This window comes from Poecile atricapillus, chromosome 15 (genome assembly GCF_030490865.1).
Source record: "Poecile atricapillus isolate bPoeAtr1 chromosome 15, bPoeAtr1.hap1, whole genome shotgun sequence".
NCBI classification, from domain to species: domain Eukaryota; kingdom Metazoa; phylum Chordata; class Aves; order Passeriformes; family Paridae; genus Poecile; species Poecile atricapillus.
In genome coordinates, this window is record NC_081263.1 from 715,426 (window position 1) to 736,837 (window position 21,412).

At 43.9% G+C, this 21,412-nt stretch overlaps 1 protein-coding gene across 4 annotated transcripts; it reads left to right on the forward strand.

The window, feature by feature from the left end:
- Positions 1-957: 957 nt before the first annotated feature.
- Positions 958-20,990, forward strand: SLC9A8 (solute carrier family 9 member A8). 4 transcript variants are annotated; one of them, XM_058850323.1, is made up of 16 exons: positions 958-1,007; positions 1,392-1,570; positions 1,880-1,960; positions 6,004-6,062; positions 8,444-8,527; positions 9,442-9,543; positions 10,367-10,401; positions 10,989-11,132; positions 12,367-12,505; positions 13,683-13,788; positions 13,947-14,063; positions 14,791-14,873; positions 16,078-16,189; positions 16,597-16,817; positions 17,898-18,044; positions 19,250-20,990. In XM_058850323.1, exons 1-16 carry the CDS (start codon positions 1,000-1,002, stop codon positions 19,379-19,381), a joined length of 1,749 nt encoding a protein of 582 aa, XP_058706306.1. In that variant the 5' UTR covers positions 958-999; the 3' UTR covers positions 19,382-20,990. The 4 variants fall into 4 exon arrangements, with proteins under 4 accessions (XP_058706306.1, XP_058706308.1, XP_058706307.1 ...); XM_058850324.1 differs by lacking the exon at positions 958-1,007 and adding an exon at positions 1,060-1,283 and having other exon boundaries at positions 19,250-20,989; XM_058850325.1 differs by lacking the exon at positions 19,250-20,990 and having other exon boundaries at positions 16,628-16,817.
- Positions 20,991-21,412: the final 422 nt, after the last annotated feature.

A 21,412-nucleotide genomic window follows, 5' to 3' on the forward strand; every position in this document is an offset into this window, starting at 1 on the left:
GGGGACAGCAGTGACGGTGGCTGAGGGGACAGCAGTGACGGTGGCTGAGGGGACAGCAGTGATGGTCGCTGAGGGGACAGCAGTGATGGTGGCTGTGGGGACAGGAATGACGGTGGCTGAGGGGACAGCAGTGACGGTGGCTGAGGGGACAGCAGTGATGGTCGCTGAGGGGACAGCAGTGATGGTGGCTGAGGGGACAGCAGTGATGGTGGCTGAGGGGACAGCAGTGACGGTGGCTGAGGGGACAGCAGTGACGGTGGCTGTGGGGACAGGAATGATGGTGGCTGAGAGGACAGGAATGACGGTGGCTGAGGGGACAGCAGTGACGGTGGCTGAGGGGACAGCAGTGATGGTGGCTGAGGGGACAGCAGTGATGGCGGCGCTGGGGACAGCAGTGATGGTGGCTGAGGGGACAGGACTGATGGCAGCTGAGGGGACAGCAGTGACGGTGGCTGAGGGGACAGCAGTGACGGTGGCTCTGGGGACAGCAGTGACGGTGGCTGAGGGGACAGGACTGATGGCAGCTGAGGGGACAGCAGTGACGGTGGCTGAGGGGACAGGACTGATGGCAGCTGAGGGGACAGCAGTGACGGTGGCTCTGGGGACAGCAGTGACGGTGGCTGAGGGGACAGGACTGATGGCAGGTGTGGGGACAGCAGTGACGGTGGCTGTGGGGACAGCAGTGACGGTGGCTGAGGGGACAGCTGTGACGGTGGCTGAGGGGACAGCAGTGACGGCGGCTGTGGGGACAGCAGTGATGGTGGCTGAGGGGACAGCAGTGACGGCGGCTGTGGGGACAGCAGTGATGGCGGCGCTGCAGTCGCTGCCCCCGCCGATAGGGGGCGCCCCAGGCCCCGCCGCCCCGGGGCGCACGCGGGGACCGTGGCGTGCCCGGCTGTCACGTGACGCGGCGGTGGCGCGCGCCCGCGGCCGGACGTGCCCGCCCCAGCGCCGGAAGCGGCGGCGCGCGGGGCGCTGTGGGAGCGCGAGCCCGGCAAGATGGCGGAGTGAGTGAGGGGCAGCGGGGGCGGCCCGGGGCCGGGACACCGGCGGGGATGGGACACCGGCGGGGATGGGACACTGGCGGGGCCGTGACACCGGCGGGGCCGTGACACCGGCGGGGATGGGACAAGCGGCGTGCTTGCTGTGCCCGGCCCGGTGTCACGCCCTCGGTGTCAGGCTCCCCTGCGTGCCGGGAGCTGTGATGGGGCTCGTGAGGCAGCACAGCAATTGTCCTGGACGTGAATCTTTGCCTCAACGGAGACCGCTTCTAAAAAACAGCCGTAACGAGTTCGATATGATCTGGGGGTTGGTTGATGTGTGCCTGTCTGTAATGGGCTTTATCGTGCTGCTCCCATCCAGTATAATCACACACTGCGTTATCCCGACAGGTCTGCAAATGCCAGCCATGAAGTCATCAATGCCACCCTCCACGCTCTGCTGGCTGCCACTACCAAGCTGGTGGCACCTACGCCTCCCAAACCCATCCTCCCAGTTCAGACTGGAGTCCAGGCACAGCAAGAGGAACAGTCTAGTGGCATGACGATTTTTTTTAGTCTTCTTGTTATAGGTGAATGATGAACTGAAAATCTGTTAATCTCTGTTAACTGTGTGTGAGGACATAGGGCGACTCAAAATCATAGTGGTTTATTTCTCCTCTGGTTCTCTCTGTGAAATGGGATTTTGCATAGGCACAGGGATTTAGAACATTTATGGTGATGAGAGCTACTGCTTACACTGGTGCTTCTTGGTTTATTGCCAAAGTGAAGTCTACTAAATCATTAGGAGAAGTTTGCTTGTGTATTTTAAAAATACTACCTTAAAGTATACTTTATTCTTTTCCAACACTCCAAAATCTCCATTTTTTTTCCCTTCGCAGCTATTTGCATCATATTGGTGCATTTACTGATAGAATACCGGCTTCATTTTTTACCAGAGAGCGTGGCTGTTGTTTCCTTAGGTGAGTAACCATGACATTTCTGTGTTGGATTTGCGTTGATCCAGGGACTGTCAGTAGTGTGCACTGGAGATAATGCTCTATTGTGTGTTAGCCATCACTAGAAAGATGCAGCAAACCGGATGCAGTGAAGAAAACAACAAATTCATAGAGTTAAATTGATTGAAGGAGTTAAGAAATGAGCATGCATGCAGAGACTGGCCCAAGAGAATGACACCTGGAGGGATGTCACTGCCTGAGTACTTTGACATCTTCCTGTAGATTGCATCCTCAGGATAGGACAAGATGTGCAGCACTCCCTGGTGATAAGGCTCCAGCCTTCCCTTCGAGGTGGTGCACATGTTTATACTGGTGTTGGCAGAATTATGTCTGAGTGTGGGATTTTATGTAGCTGAGGACTGCAGCTATCCTGAAAACTCACCTGGACTGCCAGCTGCTTAACTATCCCAGCAGTACCATGACAAGAGCTCTTCCCATGGCTTGAGCTATAAAAGTGTCACCCTTCATGGAGATAGAGTGTGTACTTAATTTCAATTAAATTTGGAGTATTCCTGAGCCTATAGTTTTATGTCAGGGTAATTTAATTTATTTGTATGCTCCTGACTTATAAATGTGTATGGGGACATTCATACATTTATAAATGTGTAAATGAGGAGCAAATCAGGCCAAATACATTCAGTATTTTCTCTGCATGCTGTCTGATGTTTAAAGAACCTGGTCTGAGTTCCCAGCACCAGTTTTTCAGCTGTGACTTGTCTGCAAGATTCTGTGATATTTTTGCTTCTCTTGCTGGTGATGATTTCACTGACAGTTGTTCTAAAAATACAACAAGACAAAGATGTTTAGTTATAATCCTGAGGCAGCTCAAAGGACCATATTACTGGTTGAGAAGGTAGATTTTTTTTATTGTGGGCTAGGCTGGTACCTTCTCTCATATTTCTTAACTATATTTTTACAGTTTCTCAGTTGGAGCAAGTGAGCTTTCTGGTGCTTTTCAGTAACTTATGCTTCCTGGAAAACAGGGATCTTCTTGTATCTTGGGTGCTAGGTTAGAAAAAGCTTAGAGCTGTTACTTGGCAGAAAGAGAAGCGTGTTTTCCAGCAGTGTGACCCCCTGGATTTGTAGATAACTGTGTGTGCTGGAGACCACATCATGTTTCTCACATAGTTGGTTTTGGAGCTTCAAGCAGCATTCACTAACCAGGCCCTACGTGAGTTTCAGTATTTCTGTTCAGCAGAAAAACAAACAAACAGGTGGGTGAGGATCCTGTCCCGGTGCTGGGTGTGGCTCACACCCCTCATCTTTATAGAAGCATCATCCATCAGACTTTTGTGCCTTTTTGGTTCTGTACCTGACACTGATCAGGCTACCTGCTGCAGCTCATCCAGACTCACTTTATCATCCTCACAGAAACCACCCAGTGCTTGGTTCACTCCTCTTTCCCTCCCTCCTTACATTATTGCTGTGGACAGGTGAGATGTCTTTGGGTGTATCTCCCAGTGTCCTGAAAGGTGCCAAAAGGACATTACTCTCCCTTCAGTGTCCTTCCCCTTTGTACACGAAAGCCCAAGTACAGGGTGTCAGTTTGGCTTCAAATCAGGTTAGGTATTGTGGCTGTTAAATAGCTAATCTAATTTTAAATATAATCCCCAATATAAAATGCAGCAGTATAGTGATTTCTCTTACTGGCATAGTTTTGGATTTTCTTTGCTGTCATTCTGTGTATTCTGGGCAGTGCAGAACAGAGGTGTTGGGCCAGCTTGTGTCCCTGTTCCTGCTGAGCTGTGCAGAGCAGCAGAGGCATTCTCCTCTTTCTGTTTCTTGTTATTGGCATCTCAGCTGCAGGAGAAGGGTTTTAGCTGTTGGGTTTGGTATTATTGTGTGCTGTGTTCCTGTGAGCCCCAACAAAATCCTCTTCAAGAAACAGGAAAACTTCTTGCTGGGGCTGTTGCTGCTACTCAGGGTGGTCAGAAAGAGCAGTGCTGCATCTCTTCTGTTCAGAGGCCGTGCAGGAACATGCTCAGTTGGGTTTTGGGGTGAACCACAGCAGTCTGTCCCTCCAGTGATACCAGCAGATGCAGTTCCTGTGAGTCAGCAGGGTGTTATACCCAGGAGCAGCCCAGGTTGCAGATGTCCTGTGTCATTTCAGCCTTATCTAGTTAGTTGATAGGCTCAGTCATATTCAAAGTACTCAGCACCTGTGTCATCACTGGAGTTGCCAGCTCAGTGCTGCTCACTGACCCTCTGGTCCTGGCCGTGCTCTGCACAGCTGCAAGAGCACTACTGAGTTTCAAGTATCCAGTTTTGCCAGCAGTGCCAGAAGTGAGGTGTGTCCTATTTTGACTTGTAAATTAAGTAAATGCTCTCAGGAAGTTATTGAAGGCTAATAAAAGTGGCAGCAGAGAAGAGAGAGATTATTTTCACAAGTGTTTTTCCTCCCATTGTCTAAGCTGCGTGGAAGCTTCTGGTTTATGGTTTCTAGAGGGTGTGTCTCTCCTGGTGGACAGGGTGGGAGTGCATTCTCTGAGGCTGGACTTTGATCCTCATCCATATAAGTTGCTGGATTTTTTTTTGGTAAAAATAGTTGCCAGAAATGTTTTTTCTCTTTGATTTGATACTGAGTTTTAATGTATTCTCAGGAAAAATAAAGGTTGGTTGCAATAAGAAAATGTCTATAAAGTTTTCAAAAAAATGAGGTATAGATTAACTGTTACAGATTTACTCTTCTGATTAGCCCCTTGACAAAACTGACCTGCCTGATTTAGTAGAAACAGCTGATCAAAACCTGTGTTCATTCATTTGGTAATAAAGGAAGAGTAGTTTGTAAATGTATGTGGCATGTGAGTGGCTGTATCTGCATTCTGTCCTTCAAGGAGCAGCAGACATTTGATGTTCCTTCATTTATGCTTTCCTCTTCCTTTCCATAGAAACCATTTCATGGAACAATTATTTCTACCCTCTGGGACCGATGTCTTCACAGATTTTTGTATAAAAGAAGGCTTAGGCCTCATGGCTTTGTGTGTGTGACACATCCATCAGCAGTAATCCATGTGATTCTGTTTGTGAGACTCTTTTGTTAGCTACAGCATGAGAGGAGGTCTCATGAGTTACAGGAAAGCACACTCAACATGAGTTATGGGAAAGCATGCTTAAAGCTTCTCAGACACTCTGTACCTTTCATCTGGAGTATTTGACTTCTGTGTCCCAGTGTTTGTCTGTGAAGTCTCCATTCTGTAAATAATAAAACACAGCTATGCAGAAACACAGATCTGAAATCTGGCTAAAGATAAGTTCCCTATAACTACTTGAAAACAATTAATGACAGTTCATGAGTCATCTTCATGACTTCCAGAAGAAATCTTGTTGCAGTTTTATGTCTTTATGTTTGAAGATGTATGGGAAAAAAGAGTACAATAACCTTTATCCACTGAGTTTGCAGCAGCCTTGGTAAAATTCTTCTGTATTCACATTATTTCTACATTACTTAAAGGGAGTGTAATTCATTTGGAAAATAGTTCTGACAGGATCTCCACCCTGATCAGTGTTTGTTGCCTTTCTCATTGCCAGAAAGTGCTATGATTTCATTCAAACAAAATTCACTTCTGTGGAGAAGACTGATTTAATTTAAGCTGCTTTAACTGCAGATAATATTGAAGTGACATGAAGCACAGATGCCTAACTCAACTTCCTGATTCTTCAGCAAGAAAGGTGGAATTTCATTTGAGTGCAGCTCAGATGAGAAGTGTTTTTGAGTAGTTAAGCCTGTTATCTTTCTGAACCAGTGAGCATCACACTCTCAGTAGGCCTGTTTGGAGTTGGGATATCCCAAGAGACAATCTGTTGAGCAGGGAAACTGCAGTTATGTAATGTATTGGAAACTGGGTACTTGGGCATAAAACCCAAAACCGCTCAGTGTTTTCATGATTTAGGAATGAAAGACTTGCTGCTCTAGGTTTTGCCTTGTTTTCACTTTGAACAGTTTGGAGAGGTGATAAACAGTGAGGTGTTTTGTGGCTATTTCAGAATGTTTTCTTATTCTCTCCTAGGTATCCTTATGGGAGCTTTTATAAAAATCATAGAGGCTCAAAAGCTGGCCAACTGGAAGGTATAGTTGTAACAATTAATTCTTAATTGTAGAAAACTCGCTGAATCTTATGAAAAAGGCTTTGTAACATTTGATGTTTTAGAGGGCACATCCTGGCAGAAGTTTCTTCAAGAGCTGAAGTCTAGGATTTTTCCTCCTGCTTTTTATACACATTATCAAAGCAACAAATTCTTCACTATTCCTGCTTTAATTTAAAATCTTGAGGCATTTAAACTGTGATTTTGTTTCACAGCACTGAACAATTTATTATATCAGTGAACTGATGGAAGTCACGATGATTTGAATTGCCAGTTCTGAACAGGATTTATATCAGCCAGCTGAACATCTTGGTCTGAGTAGTGAATTTTAATCCTAGCTTGCACTTTTATAGATTTTTCAATCTGATGTAGCTTTTGAACTAAATATTATACTTCTTTTTTGGTCAGCTAACTGCACTGGTTCTGTGTACACTTGTTTAAACAATTACATAGCTCAACAGTGTATTTTAATATTTCATTTTTATGTATGAAGTCACTAGAAACAGTGGGGGCTGCAGTAGTTAGTGCCTTTTCATTCATGATTTGTGTCAACTGGATTTCACTTAAAATTGAAAATCAGTTAAACGGCCACAGCGTCAGCATTTTAAATTAGTTTCTTATGGATTAAATAAAATAATCTGAGTAAGATCATGTATGTAAGAAGGAAAAAGAAAGCTTCATGCTCTGAGCACTTATTCTGTAAACATGGGAAATACTGATCACAGCTGATGAATTTCATGGGGGTTTTCTGGGCAGTGTTGGTCACGTCTTGGGAGGCACTGGGGAGCTGTGCTTGCTCATGTTGTCAGCCAAGGTAAAAGGCCACAGATATCACATTATTATTTGCTTATCTGAGTTACTTTCACTGTAATAAAGCTTAGGTTTTAACATAGGCTGTCGTAATTTTAGATGTGAAATTTTCTAATGAATAATTATAGACTTTATTACATGGTTATAAATGGTTCTAATTTTACAAAATACCTTTTGTTTAGCTGACAAGATTAAAAAAAATAAATATTTAACAGCAGGCTATATCCCTGTACAAAGCAAATCTTGGATCATATCCCTGCCCTGAAAACTTTGTTGTGTAATTTCTAGTGATCATGCTTTATTAAATGTTCATTCAAGATCACCTCTAAGACCTTGTGCTTGCTGGTAGTACAGCTGATAGTCAGAGTCCTCATGTTTTATTTTCCTCTGCTTCCATGCAGCACAAACACAGTCCTTCCTTTCCATTGTTCTCACTTCCTTGTCCAGCTCTGGTTTCAGGGGCTTTGAACAAGTGCAGTGACTCAGATCTGTGGGTTTTGTTCTGGTGCAGTTGCTGTGTGACAGGAGCAGGCAGTGTCAGCCGTGATTCACAGCATTGTGCGTGCAGTCATGGGCTGCAGCATTTCAGTCTAAAGGATGAGTGTTGTTTTCTAAGCCCCCCAAATCCTTTAAGATGATTATCACTGGTACAGGCAGGAATGAGACTTTAAAGCGATGAGTATCTCTGGTGTTGGAGCAGAACAGTCCATCAGCTGTTTATGCTGGGTTTAAACAAGTTAATCGGTGCTTGGGAGGTGACAACTCCAACCTGTTTGGTGCTGGGGGGCCAGGAGGGAGTAAACAGCTGGGTAAAGAGATTGGCCCCCTCAGCTGGGATTCATTTCCCTGCTGTGCCTACTCTGCCAGCAGAAAAACCAGGGTGCCAGGCTGGGGGTACGGCATGAGCAGTGGGATGAGATAAGTGACAAAGACTGAGGACACAAAAAATAGCACCTTACCTCATGGTGGGTTCCATTTATAGCACTGTGATGGCAAAAAGGAGCCAGCAGAATAGTATCCTTCAATTCAGGCAGAAATTACATTTACTGAGAAGAATCCAGCCTCAGGCCCCTCAGGTGTCACCTGAGCCTGGTCACCTGCAGGGCACTGGGCTGAGGAGGTGATTTTCTTGTCAGGGGATGAGTTTCCCAGTGAAACTGCTTGGTCCCATTAACCTGTTCTGTTCTGGCCAAGAGGTCACCGTTCCTAGGCAGGTCTTACAGATTTCCAGACTCTCAGATGAAGTAGGAATACTTTTTGTGGAAACAGGAAGGTTTTTTCTTTACCATAAATAACGTGTTTTCTTTGCAGCTTTTTGGGAGACAATAATTTAAAATAAATTACTCCTAGAGTTGAAAAAGAATGATAGAAGTAGCAGCCCTGGAATAATTTATTGTTCTTCAGTCTTCTACTTTGTGATAAGATGGGAGAAAGATTTTTCATTTTCCATCACTATTTTTTAATAGTTTTTCTTTTGGAAGATTTGATGTTATTTCAATAATACTTCAATGGTATCCCTGAAATTAGGATTTTTTTTAAATTTTTTTTTTTCAGGAAGAAGAAATGTTTCGTCCAAATATGTTTTTTCTGCTTTTGCTTCCACCTATTATATTTGAATCTGGATATTCACTGCACAAGGTCAGTCCCTGCCAGACACTCATTTTGGATGTTAAGGTTTTGTTTGGAATAGATTCTGCTTTTAATTATCTTCATGAAGCTTAGGAAATTGCATTAAATTCCATTTTATTAATCATTAGGGAATTGGGAGTGCAAAATTTAAACCTCTTCAACCCAGAGTGCAGGGAGTGGAGCTTGTTGCTGATAACTGAGTGCTGGCAAGGTGTTTGGTACAGCACAGACAAGGTTTGCCTTGGCTGGAGAGGTTTCTTACCTCACCAGAGCTGTACAAGGGCTGCTGTGAAGGAGGACAAGTGGGAAGGTGTAAGATCAGAAGTGGGAAAGGTGGAGTTACTCCACAGCTAAAGAAAATGTGTGTGAGGTTCTGACCCTTGCCTGGGGGTCCCTGTTTCCATGGGCATTTCTCACAGCTCGTGTCCTGGCCCAGGGGGTTTGGTGCTCCCTTGTGCTGCAGGAGAGGGAGGGAACAGTGGCCAAGGTGATACCAGGAGCTGGTACCAGCACTGGAGACCTTTTCATACAAAATCACAAGCAATGGACCAGCAGCTGGGAAGTGTACAAGGCTCTTTCACATGGCCTGTCTCCAGCAGAGGGGTTAACTTACACTCTGTCAGGTGGGGAATGTGTCAAAGTGCTGGTGAATACCCAGCTGTTTGCCTGAGGATTGGGTTCTTGTTATGGTGCCAGACTGGGAATCAGTCCTGGGAGTCAGAGGAAGTGCTATTGTCCTCAAGAGAGCTGCAGTCTCTCTAGGCAGGTGGTGTGGATGTGTGTCCTGGGGCACCTGGAACCAAACTGAGCCTTTATAATCAGAAACCCCATTGTGAATTAGAATCTAATTAAATGCAAACCCAAACATGAGTTTTCCCTCAGGCCATTTTTACTAATTTACTTATTTTATTACTATGTTCCAGGGTAATTTTTTTCAGAACATTGGTTCCATCATTCTGTTCTCAGTATTTGGCACTGCAATATCAGCTTTCATTGTAGGTGGAGGAATCTATTTCCTGGGCCGGGTAAGACTTACTGCTTTGAAGCACTTAAGTTTATCTGCCTTCTTATTTGAAAGTCCATTTTTCAAGAGCAGACAAATAGAGTGCAAGTGAATTCCTGGGTCACAAAGTCCAGTTCTCTGCTCTCACAAAGGCAGTGTTATACAGCCCCTTCCATGGATATTGCTGGAGAGGCCGTGGAGTCTCCTTCCCTGGAAGTACTCGAAAGCTGTCTGCACACGATCCCAGGGAACGTGCTCCAAGGGCCCTCTGGAGCAGGAAGGGTGGAGCAGGTGACCTCAGGGGTCCCTTCCAACCTGAGCCACTCTGTGACTCCACAACACAGCATGTTCCGTGGGAGAAGCAATTAAGACTTGAATTTTACTTTTTTCTAACTTCCACAATCTTCCTGTTGGAAGACTGTTCCAAAACCTGTGTTCTCTAAAGCCATCTTATGCTCTACAATATTAATTTTTAATTTTTTTTTTTTTTTTTTGCTTCTGTCGTTTGGTGTTTGCCATTGATTGCATATAGATACAGATATTTATCTTTTCTCCCAGACTTCATTCTGATAGGCCAAGCAGTCTATATTTTCCTCTTTCCCACTCAGATTTCTCTTCCTTTGAATATCTTGGTTATTCTGCTCACCTGACTCTGCTCTAGTTTCCTGATCTTGGGTGACCAGAATTGTGGCAGTAGATTACTGTTGGAGGGCAGTGTTAAACTGGATAACATCACTGCTATGAATTTTTCTTAATAATGAACTCGGGTTTTGACAAATAGTTTGGTTTTTAAGAGCAGCAGAACACCACAGTTGATTGTGATTATGTTCTACCTATTCTTTCAGGCTGATGTAATTTATAAACTCAACATGACAGACAGGTAAGCTCTTGGGGAGATGGTGTAGGATATGAAATGAATCTTCCTTCAGGATAGCTGCAGGTGGGAAATGCACTGCACTTGGCCACCTCTTTTGGTTAGTGTTTAGATTGCTGAGATTCAGCATTGTGTATGAAACTAAGAAATAGATGGAACATTCCTATACCCTATTTATTACACCCTTATTTACCAATAGTATTGTATGATATTCCATTCTATTGCATTCTAGTCTGTTCTGTTCTGTGCTCAGTGATTTCTTTAGATAGATATTTTAACCAAATATTTTAGACAGTATTTTAACTGAACTTTTAAGATTTGTAAACTTTGATTAGTTAGTATTTTTAATGTATGTGATAAGGGTATAACTTCTTTGTGCAAATCTTCTTTTAAAAGACACAATAATCTTTTCAGTATCAATAATGTAGAGTTTTCAAGAACTTGGCAAGTGGCCAAGTTCTTAGGGCTGGAAAGATATTACAGCTTATCACTGTGTACAAACTGTAACTCAAATGGGCTTTGTTACTGTTGTTCATGTAAGTTACCAGTTGGTATTTTTCTTTCATCTAGTTTCCTCTTTTGTGTTCTCCCAGTTTTGCATTCGGCTCTTTAATATCTGCAGTTGACCCTGTGGCTACTATTGCCATTTTCAATGCCCTTAATGTGGATCCTGTGCTTAACATGTTGGTTTTTGGAGAAAGCATTCTCAACGATGCAGTTTCAATTGTCCTGACCAAGTAAGTGCATCTTTATGGAAACAGTAGCTACATAGTTTTCTGTTAGTTTTTCAGATATACAGTAATTCTTCCATCTTCTTTTGGAACAAATGGTGTATTTCAGGTGTAAAGCTGAATCTTGTATGGTGCTTCTTTGTAAAAAGCAATCCATAACATGCAGTGCATAGGCAGAAGACAGTAAATGGTTGCCTCATTACCCCTGCCTCAGTGCCTTATCTCACTGACCTAATTGATTGCTTTCTAATTCCATTCATTATCAGCTCTTTTTCCATCTGAGGGTCCTGACAGCAGGAGCCCCACATGTCACCTGTCAGGCACAGAAATATTCACCTTCCCAGAGCTGCTCTGTCTCCGTGCCATTGGCTCGTGCCCAGGGTCCCACAGTGGCTGGGGAGGAATACAGCAGCATCAGGCAATGGGGTTGTGTTGTGTTGGGGCTGCCATGGCAAAGAGGAACATCCAACATCCTTATCTTTTGCCTATGACAGTTCTCTGGGGCTGAAAGAGTGAAAAACAGATAGATAGATCTTCATGTTATTGCTGAAGCCAATGGGTGTGGCTGTGAATGTATAGAAGGAATGGCTGTAACAAGCAGGTAGTGAAGTCAAACAACTTATTAATCAATTAATTTATTTTATTACAGTTGTGTTGCTTTTGGGGGAGATGCTGAAGGCTAAAAGCAGCCAAGAGAAACACTTGCTAGAATCTGTGTGTTCTTTGCACAGAATTTCCATGAAATATACTCCTGAAATTCAAAGAGGTTTCTCCCCTTTCCTCTTAAGAGCTGCTTTGTTTTCCTTCAGTGACCTTCTTGTCTCTCATCCACACCTAAATATTTGATGAGAGTTCTTCCTGTTCATTTGTTCCTCTCAGAGGATCACATGAGTTTTTACCACTGTAAAATGTGTTTTCTTTTCCTTTTCAAAGTTTGAACATTGTTTTGAAATACTGGGCATCACCATAGCCTATTTACGCCATTCTGGGATTCTTCAGAGGAGCAGTGCTGGATTTTTAGCAGAATTAGGTTTCCCTTTGGGGATTACACTAAGGCTTGATTTAACGTCTTTTGACATTCCTCTTGTTATATATATCACAGTAAAAGCCTTTTAAGAGTGGTAGCAACAAAGAAATGGGAGTCTTTTTTGTTGTTATGCTCAAAAGATGTTTGATATTTTTGGATCCAGGCTTAGAATGTATAACCATTTCTTCTTATTTCTCTTTTAATTGTATCTAGCACAGCAGAAGGTTTGACAAGGGAAAATATGTCAGATGTAAGTGGATGGCAAACCTTTCTACAGGCACTGGGATACTTTCTCAAGATGTTCTTTGGCTCTGCAGCACTTGGCACACTTACTGGTCTTATTTCTGCATTAATATCCTTTATTAATTTTGGTGATATATACAAATATACATTGGTGAACTGCAACATTCTAGTAGTTTTTTTCCTTCTCATATTCTCCAGCATTTCTTGGAGAATATTTCTTATTAGACATTATTTTGGTTTTATCTTAGTGTGCATGGATGTGTATTAAAAGTGGCATCAAATTTTTATGAACATAATTAAGGTCTGAAATGTTGTGTAATAGCTTATGTGCATTGGAGTGTTATAAGATATGGTAATTGTTTTGTAAATTCAAAATATATTAATTCCATTTCAATACCAATCCATTTTAACAAGCATATGGCTTCTTTTTTACATACATAAAACAATTAATTAAAAACAAAAAAAAGCTGCTTTTCCCGAGGGCCTTTGAGTCAGCCCAGCTCGTTTGTCCCTGTGGATCATGTGCAGGCAGCTGAATGCAGACACTCTTCTGTTTGGATTTACCCTGGGTTGTGTTTTCCCTTGTCCATTCTATGATTTGGTTGCTAAACAGCCTAAAAAGCTCCTGCTGCTCTGCTGAGATCAGGAAGGTTGTTTGCTGTAGACACCTTTGTTGCTTTTTGGGCTTGTTTAATGCTAGCTCTGAGTTCACTGTGTGAGCTCTGGGCTGTGCAGCAGTTCCTTGTGTCAGCTGGGACACACAGCCAAACACTTCCTTTGTAAACAACAGGGATAGAATGTTGGATTAAACACAGACATATTTCCCCTTTTGGTTCATCAGCCTAATTCAACAAACTTTGAAATGATTCCATACATCACAACAAAAGAGAGAGATGTTCAACACTTCTTTGACTCATACCTAAATTATACTAAGACAAAGAGAAAAGCAGCTTATTTGCCCTTTACAGTTACTTGTGCCTCAAAAGTATTTGATTTACCTGTTGTTACCATTATTGTAGAGGCACATCAGTAAAAGATCTTTTTTGTCTCTAGCTCTGTCTTCTGACAGGCTTCTGCAGTAGAAATGTTTCCATAAGAAATATTCCTCACATAGGAAATTACTAATCTTCCCATACTTGAGTTGAAGGCCCATATGTAGATTTTATTGGCTATTTAGTAGAGAAGTACATGAGGCATAAACATTGTTTTGGAATGGAATGAACACATCAAAATATTCCTTTGATTTCTTTTTTAATTTATTTTTTCCATAACATTTCCGTGTGCACGTACTAAAGCACATTGATTTAAGGAAGACACCTTCCCTAGAATTTGGGATGATGATTATCTTTGCTTACCTTCCTTATGGACTTGCAGAAGGGATCTCACTCTCAGGTGAGTAGCAAAATGGGTTCTGACCACACTGTTTGATATCTTAACAATATTTATATTGCTGTAGAAACAGGTTTTGCCTTGTGAGAATATTACTCTGGAGGGTCTCAGCAGTAAATCCTTGCAGAGTCTGCTGTTGACTGGCACGTTCTTGCCCACAGGTATCATGGCAATCCTGTTCTCTGGCATTGTGATGTCTCACTACACACACCACAACCTGTCCCCAGTGACACAGATCCTGATGCAGCAGACACTCAGAACTGTTGCTTTCATGTGTGGTAGGTGCTGCCTGCTGTTAAACCTAGTGTGAATAGTTCAAAATGTCATTTGCATGGAAAGGTGGTTCTGTTGGGAGCACCAGAGGTGTGAATTTGCATCCAGGCATTTGTGTGTCAATGGTGTTTGTCTTTAAGAGAAGGATTTCCAAGAGTGGAGGCTGGAAGGCACTCAGAAGTCACCTTTCCTGCCACACTGGATAAAACATGCAGTAAATCTCTCTCTCATCCTACAGGCTCCTGCTAAGATTTGCCATAAGATTGATGGCCAAATAGAGTCTCTGTCTCATGTGTTCCTCTGGTCTGTTTTTAGTTCTAGGAGATGGGGATTGAGTGATATCTTTTTTTAATTTTTTTTTTTTTTAATATAAAAAGCTACTTGCAGAAAACAGTAAATTCACACATGGAGGTTTTTGGAAGTAGTGGTACAAGCAGCTCAGAGTGCTAGAGCCTTTCCAGTTCCTTTTCCAAACCAAACCTTTGAAGAAATTACACGTTCCTGCATTACAGACATGTTCCTGATTTCTGGGAGTTGCCATGAATGAATTCTGTATTGTTTGCAGGAGGATGCAGTGTGATCAGGGAGTGGCTTTGCTGCAAAGTGGGCACCAGCAGTTGTCCAGGGTTTGGTCAGGAAATCCCATTTTATATACTGTATCTAGTAATTAATAACAGGAGTAGAAAAAGTTTTCTGGAATTGTTTATTTAAGATGTGATTTCTCTTTTTCAGAAACGTGTGTTTTTGCATTTCTTGGCCTGTCAATTTTTAGTTTTCCTCACAAGTTTGAAATGTCCTTTGTCATCTGGTGCATAGTAGGTATTTACTTTCTTCCATATCTTTTTGGATGCATTTTTGGTATTGGGGAAGGGGGAAACACCTTACAGTTAAAAGATTTTAGAATAACTGTAACAATTTATAGGTTTTTATAAAAAAAATCTCTGACTCCTTTCCTAATTCCTTGTCTTTAAACCTATTTCAGCATGCCTTAATGCAGTGACTGTGAATTATGTTTCACGTGGGGCTTGCCTCCATCTGTTGCCATTATAATGGTTCAATATCAGCATGAAAGGTGTGTTCCCCTTTGCAGAGTGCAGTGAGGGCAGTGAGGATCCATTCCCAGTTGTGTGCAGAATGCACACTGGCCCATTCAGTGCATGGCTCAAGGGAAGGATTGTTACCTACAGCTTCCCCAGACAGGGATATCAGCACAGGGAACCGCTCTGCCTGCACACACAACTTCCCTATCTAATACATATCTAAGGTGTGACACTTCCTTCTGTGTATCATTGCCCTCTCAGGCATAATGCAAATTGTGTCATTTTGGGGTGATTCATAAAGGAAAACATCACAGCCCTTCAAGGATCCTGCTGACTAATTCTAGGATATTTACCTTATCAAGGTCTGTTTGTAGTGGAGCTTAAAAACAATGCTCTGAGAAAACCTTGCCTTTTTCTGAGTTAAAGTTTTCACTGTGTTTGTTAATTGTTTGCCATTAAATCAATAGTCCCCTTTTCCTTCTTTTCCGCTCTCAAAGTGTTGCTTCAGTGTGGGGTATGTTTTATAGCTGTACCCAGGGAAGTGTTGAGAAACAGGCTGACGTGCTATTTGCTTGGCTCCTGGCCTTTCTGAGCAAGTGGGCCACAGGGAGACAATAGAAATACCTTATTGCCTCTTGGCTGCTGTGCCAAGGGAATGACTGAGCTGAGGAGCACTTCTACCCAAAGTAATTCTTGGTCTCCCTGGAATGCCTCCTGGGTTCCATTTACTTATTGTAAGTAAAGCAGCCTGGTCCCCATCAGTGACAGGTCTGATTTAGTTTCAGTTAAGCAGACAAAATGTTTCAGGAGTAAAATTCCACAGTGCCCTGTGCTGAGGGGTTTCTCTCTGTTCATGGAGCAGCACACCTGCCTGTGGCCAAAAAGAGCATATTCACCTTCCCCTCTAAAACCAGCTGCAGCTGGGGCCCTGTGGATTTAAAACATCAAATGGTCTTTTGTTTTTATTTCTGTTTTTCAGGTGCTGGTTCTGTTTGGTAGAGCAGTGAATATTTTCCCGCTTTCCTACCTACTCAACTTCTTCCGTGATCATAAAATCACTCCCAAAATGATGTTTATCATGTGGTTTAGTGGTAAGTAAAAGCTCAAAATACTGAGAACCAGAAAAAATGTTTGATCTCTTCCATTGTGTGGCCCACTCTAGGAGGAACTGGTTTTTCATTAATTGAACAAAATTCAACATTTGCACTATTCTGAAACCCAAGTGCAGAGAAATGTTCTCTTTCCCCTTTGCTCTGGTGATCCCCACGAGAGCTTTTCTGCCTAGAGGCTGCTTGTCTCTAGGCCCAGCAGCTTCAGAGTTTGAGCAATGCTGTCTGAAATGCTGACTTGTTTTAGGGTGGTAGCCAAGTGACAGATAATGGGCATGCCTTAGGATTGTAAAAATCCTTTGGAAGGTGGAGAATTGCAGTTGAGTTGTCCGGGTGCTCAGGTGTTGCTGCTGGTTGACTCTCCCTTGACGCCTGTTCTCTCCCCTGAGGATTACGTGGTGCCATTCCCTATGCCCTCAGCCTCCACCTGGGCCTGGAGCCCATCGAGAAGCGGCAGCTCATCGGCACCACGACCATCATCATTGTGCTGTTCACCATCCTGCTGCTGGGAGGGGGAACCATGCCCCTCATCAGGCTTGTGGACATCGAGGACTCCAAACCACGCAAGAGGAACAAGAAGGACGTCAATCTTAGCAAGACAGAGAAGATGGTTTGTTTGGGGTTTTCATTTGAAGGATCACTGGGGTTTCGTGGGGGTTTTTTCCAGTTTAAACATTTTTCAGGAGTAGCACATGATTTTTTACTAACAAGTAAGATGAAGGCAGTAGAAAAAGACAAGGTAGGAAGACAAAGCCAAACAATCTGATTTTCAAGTATTCCAAAGACAGAGTCTGGTTAATGTTTATACAAAATACGTGTTTGGACAAGGGGAGGAGAAATAGTCTCTTAATTCAATCCAGGTACAAGTCAATCTATATAAATTAAAGTAACCCCTGGAAAAGCATAAAGCAGATGATAGAGGATTGAGTCATATACAGAGAGAAAGTAGATGGTACAGAGTGAGATGGAAATTAATCATAAAAAGCAGATGGAAATTATTTTGAAAAATTCAAAGGCCATGAGAAGGTGGTAACAACAGCCCCCCTCTGACTGGACTTTTTTTTAAAGCAATTTCTGGCAAAGCAAGAGATCTGACAAAGCCAAAGCCACTCTGGAACCTCTTGTGCAAAAGACTGGAGAATAAAAAGTATTGCAGGACAATTTTTTCCTGATTTTCTCTAATCCATTGAAGAGTATATGCAGGGTATTGTTCTGGAGGATCTTAAGAACATTTAAGAACTTTGCATGAGGTTGACTGTAGTCTTTAGAATTACCTTGCACTGTCCACACAAGGAAGTGCAGGAGGAGAGCAGGGACAGGGTGTGTTCCACAGGGCTCGTTCCAGTGGCACGGTGACAGCAGTGGTGCTTGCTGGATGAAAGCATTGTCCAGTCCACAAGAGAAAACCTGCACAGTAGAAACCTGTTCTCAGCAATAGTGACAATACTAAACATGGAACATTTGAGGTCTTTTCCCTTTCAGCATGGAAAGGGAAGCTAACTGGCTCTGGGATTCAGAAGCTGAATGCATACAGCCCTAAGCCCTGTAAGGCTGGGGTGGGGATCATTTCCAGATTGTTCCAGCATGGCAACTGGTTGTGATAAGGGAGACCACAGAGCAGAGGCTGAGGCAGGGTGGTGGGATGACTGCCCCTTCTCTCAGGTTATTCCAATATTTGTGATTTTTCTAGGGAAACACTATAGAATCAGAGCATTTATCAGAGCTCACAGAGGAGGAATATGAAGCCCAGTACATAAAACGCCAGAACCTCAAAGGCTTTATGCGGCTTGATGTTGAGTATTTGAATCCTTTCTTCACCAGAAGACTCACACAAGAAGTAAGTCTTTCTTATTTTCTTGAAGAAGAGAAACTGTTGGAGCTGGTTGTTGTCCTCAGTACCACCCAGGGCTGATCGTGCAGCCACAGGACTTGTGTGGGGACAGTGGGACATCTGTGTATTGCTCATGCATAGAGACAGCAGCTGTAATGAACAGCTGCTCTGCAAGTTGGACTAAATGAGCATCTCAGAGCTACCCCAGTTAAACTTGGTGTATGGATTTGCTGAACTCGCCTTTAATTGTGCAGAGAACCATGAAGGGCATCAGGAGTCACTGCTGGAAAAAGCTGCTGCCACTCGGGCAGAGCTTTTAAAGCTGTCACACACAGCTCCTGCCTCTTACTGTTGGTGGTCCTGTGACCTCTGGAGCTGTGATGTTGCTGCAGGGTGCAGCTTCTGTCTTGGAAATAGGCACCAGCCTTGCACCCTTCACTTTCCAGACTGCTCACTTTCCAGAGACCAAGGCTCTGAGGCTGTAAATGCAAAACACCACCTGACAATAACTTAACACTCAGTGGCCCCAAGGTGTAAATACTGTGCCTTTTTCACTCCCATGCTTTGGAAATCTGAGGCTCCTTAGCCACAGAATTCACTGTTTTTCAAATTTCCCATGGAAACATTTTGGCAGTGCAGTTCATGATTTTGTGTAAGTGCACATTCCATCTTCCTAGCCTGCTCCAAAGTACTGTTTTTCCTCTTGTTTTGTACTTTTCAAAAGTACCCTTTCAGCACTTTCCTACAAAAGCTAAAGTCATTTATTGCAAAACCAGAAAGGAATCAAGAAACCAGAGTAAGCATCTGATTCGTAGTTGGTAACCAAAAGCACAGGCTGCCCTCCAGATTGCAACCAAAGGCTGGAAAAATAAGCATGTGAATCACCAGGGCAGGCCACAAGCTTCCCAGCATCCCTGGGAACACGAGGAGGAGAGTCAAAGCCAGGCCCTCCAGACAGGATTGGGATTGTTGAAACACACAGAGCAGGACTGTCTAGAGAGCAGGTAAAAACACCCAGCATCAAAACTGCCATCTGTAGCGATAATTACTCACTGAGCAGCTGATCAATGTTTTCTGGTGGGAGGCAGGATGGCTGTGCATGCTCAGAGAGCGGGTTGTTTCCTAAGGAGCGTGTGCAGCTGTGGCCCTGCTGTGCCCCGACACAGGAGAGGTGTTGCAGCAGGTGACAGAGTGCTCTGCCTTTGCCGCAGGACCTGCACGACGGGCGCATCCAGATGAAGACCCTGACCAACAAGTGGTACGAGGAGGTGCGCCAGGGCCCCTCGGGCTCCGAGGATGACGAGCAGGAGCTGCTGCAGCAGAGCGGGGCCGGCGCGCGCTGAGCCCCCCGGGGCTCGCCGAGGGGCCCAGAGCCCGACTGCACCGCAGCTGCTGCGCCGGGGGTGAACTTCCACACTGCAGACACGTCCTGGGCTCCTTGGTTACTGAAACCCACAGCTCTGCTGTTACTGTTCAGGAAGGGAAACCCACAAGGGTCACACGCTGGATGGGCTGAAGGAAGAACCTTTTGTTCAGACTTCACTGCGTAGCAAATTCCAGGCAGCCTGTTGAAAAGCAGAACCATCTGCCAGGAAATGATGGCATTGTTCATGGGGGAGGCTTCTTCCCATCCCTCGACCTGCTGCCAGCACACGCTGCAGCACAGGGCCCTTGGGTGGCTCTGCAAAACAGAATGAATTGCACTTTACCTTTTATACATATATATATATATAAAAATATATTCATTCACAGCATGAAGAATCTTGACAGTTTATACTGTGAATTTGTTTCAGCACTAGTAAGGGAATCTGACTGGAAGAAATGTATAATTTATGGAATTTGCACATTTTGAACCCAGAAAAGATGCATACCTTGACAAGAGCAGATGTTGCACATACAGGGAATCACCTCTGAAAATGTAGTTTTGTCACTTAAAAAATTCTTGATTTCTGTTTTATGGGATTTTTTGGTTTTTATACTAAGGGATCTAATCCGTGGTACTGATTGTAGCATTTTGGGGAAGTGGGAGCCTGTGACAGCACAGAACTGCATTTGAAATTGTAGTTTCTTTTCTTTGGCTAAAGACAGTTGCAGTTGGGTTTCTGTAATTGGCAGTTGCTTCTTGCTGGCACTTTGGCTTCAAATCTTAGGAGAGAGCAGCTTCTGTTTTGCCTAATTTACGAAGTGTCCCTAACACTCCAGAATTCACCAGTGGAATTTTTAAGCTTCAGTGGAAGAAAATGCAGCATGTACATGAGGAAAAAGAGCCTATAAAATCTAATCCAGGTACAGAAAGATTAATATTGCACGTGGCTGAAGCAGCCTCTGCTGGGACGTGCCAAACAGCTTCCATTAAGCTGTCCCATTTTTTCTCTTCTGCTTACACTGTTTCAGAATCTGTGGTATCTCTGCATTTGTCCTCCATGGCCCAGTGTTTGCTCAGCGTTGCCAACACCTGAACGTTTGTTGCACATTTGCCATGGTGACACAGGCAGCAGTTTTCTCCCACTGCCAAATTCCTCCTTGGCCATTTGCATATCCACTGTCAGGATGTGAATTACAGTTCAGTACCCAAATCTGAAATGCAGATGCACATGTTTATTTCTGAAGATGTGAGACTTAGTTTTGGTCTGTTTTTGCTACTGAGCTTTTTAATCCATTGCTTACCTACTGAGAGAATAAAAGTTCAAGAATGTATTCAGACTCCTGAACCTGTTGTCTAAGCAGTTTTTCAAAATACCTCGTCTTGTGCCCTGCTGCCCTTTCCCTGCCTGTGGGAAGGGCTTCTCTGCTTGTCCCAGAGCTGGGACAGGCACAGCTGGGGCTGAACAGGCTGTGAAAGCCATCGGTGCCTGCTTGGTCTGTGGGAGGATCTGTGTGGAAATTGGCTTTTGTGTCACCCTTCTAGACCCCAGCAGACTGAATTAAACTTCAGTTTCCCATCACTCTACTGCGTTCCTCACCTTGAGCCTTTATGTCCAGGAGCTGCTGGAAGGTCCCTGAGAGCTTTTCTCCTGCGGTGTTCAGTGCTGGAGCTGCTGTCACACCGGGGTGTCACAATCCTGTCCCGCTGCTGTTCCCGAGCCCGCGGTTCCCGGTGCTCCCGGTGGCTCCAGGGCCGCACCTGCCCCAGGTGAGCCGGTCACTGCCGCCCTCTGGAGTCTGGAGCAGCCGAGGGAATGGCTCAGAAGCGATTCCAGTGAACACACTGGGGATTGTGGGATTTAAAACCAACTAGTCTAAAACTTAATATTACCTTTATCAAACCTTGGAATTAAGTGTTTATTCTGAGAGAGCAAAGCTAACTCCCTTATTCTGGATCCAAAAGAAGTTTTTACCATAGTGCCCAGTGCTCATATTCATTTATCAATACA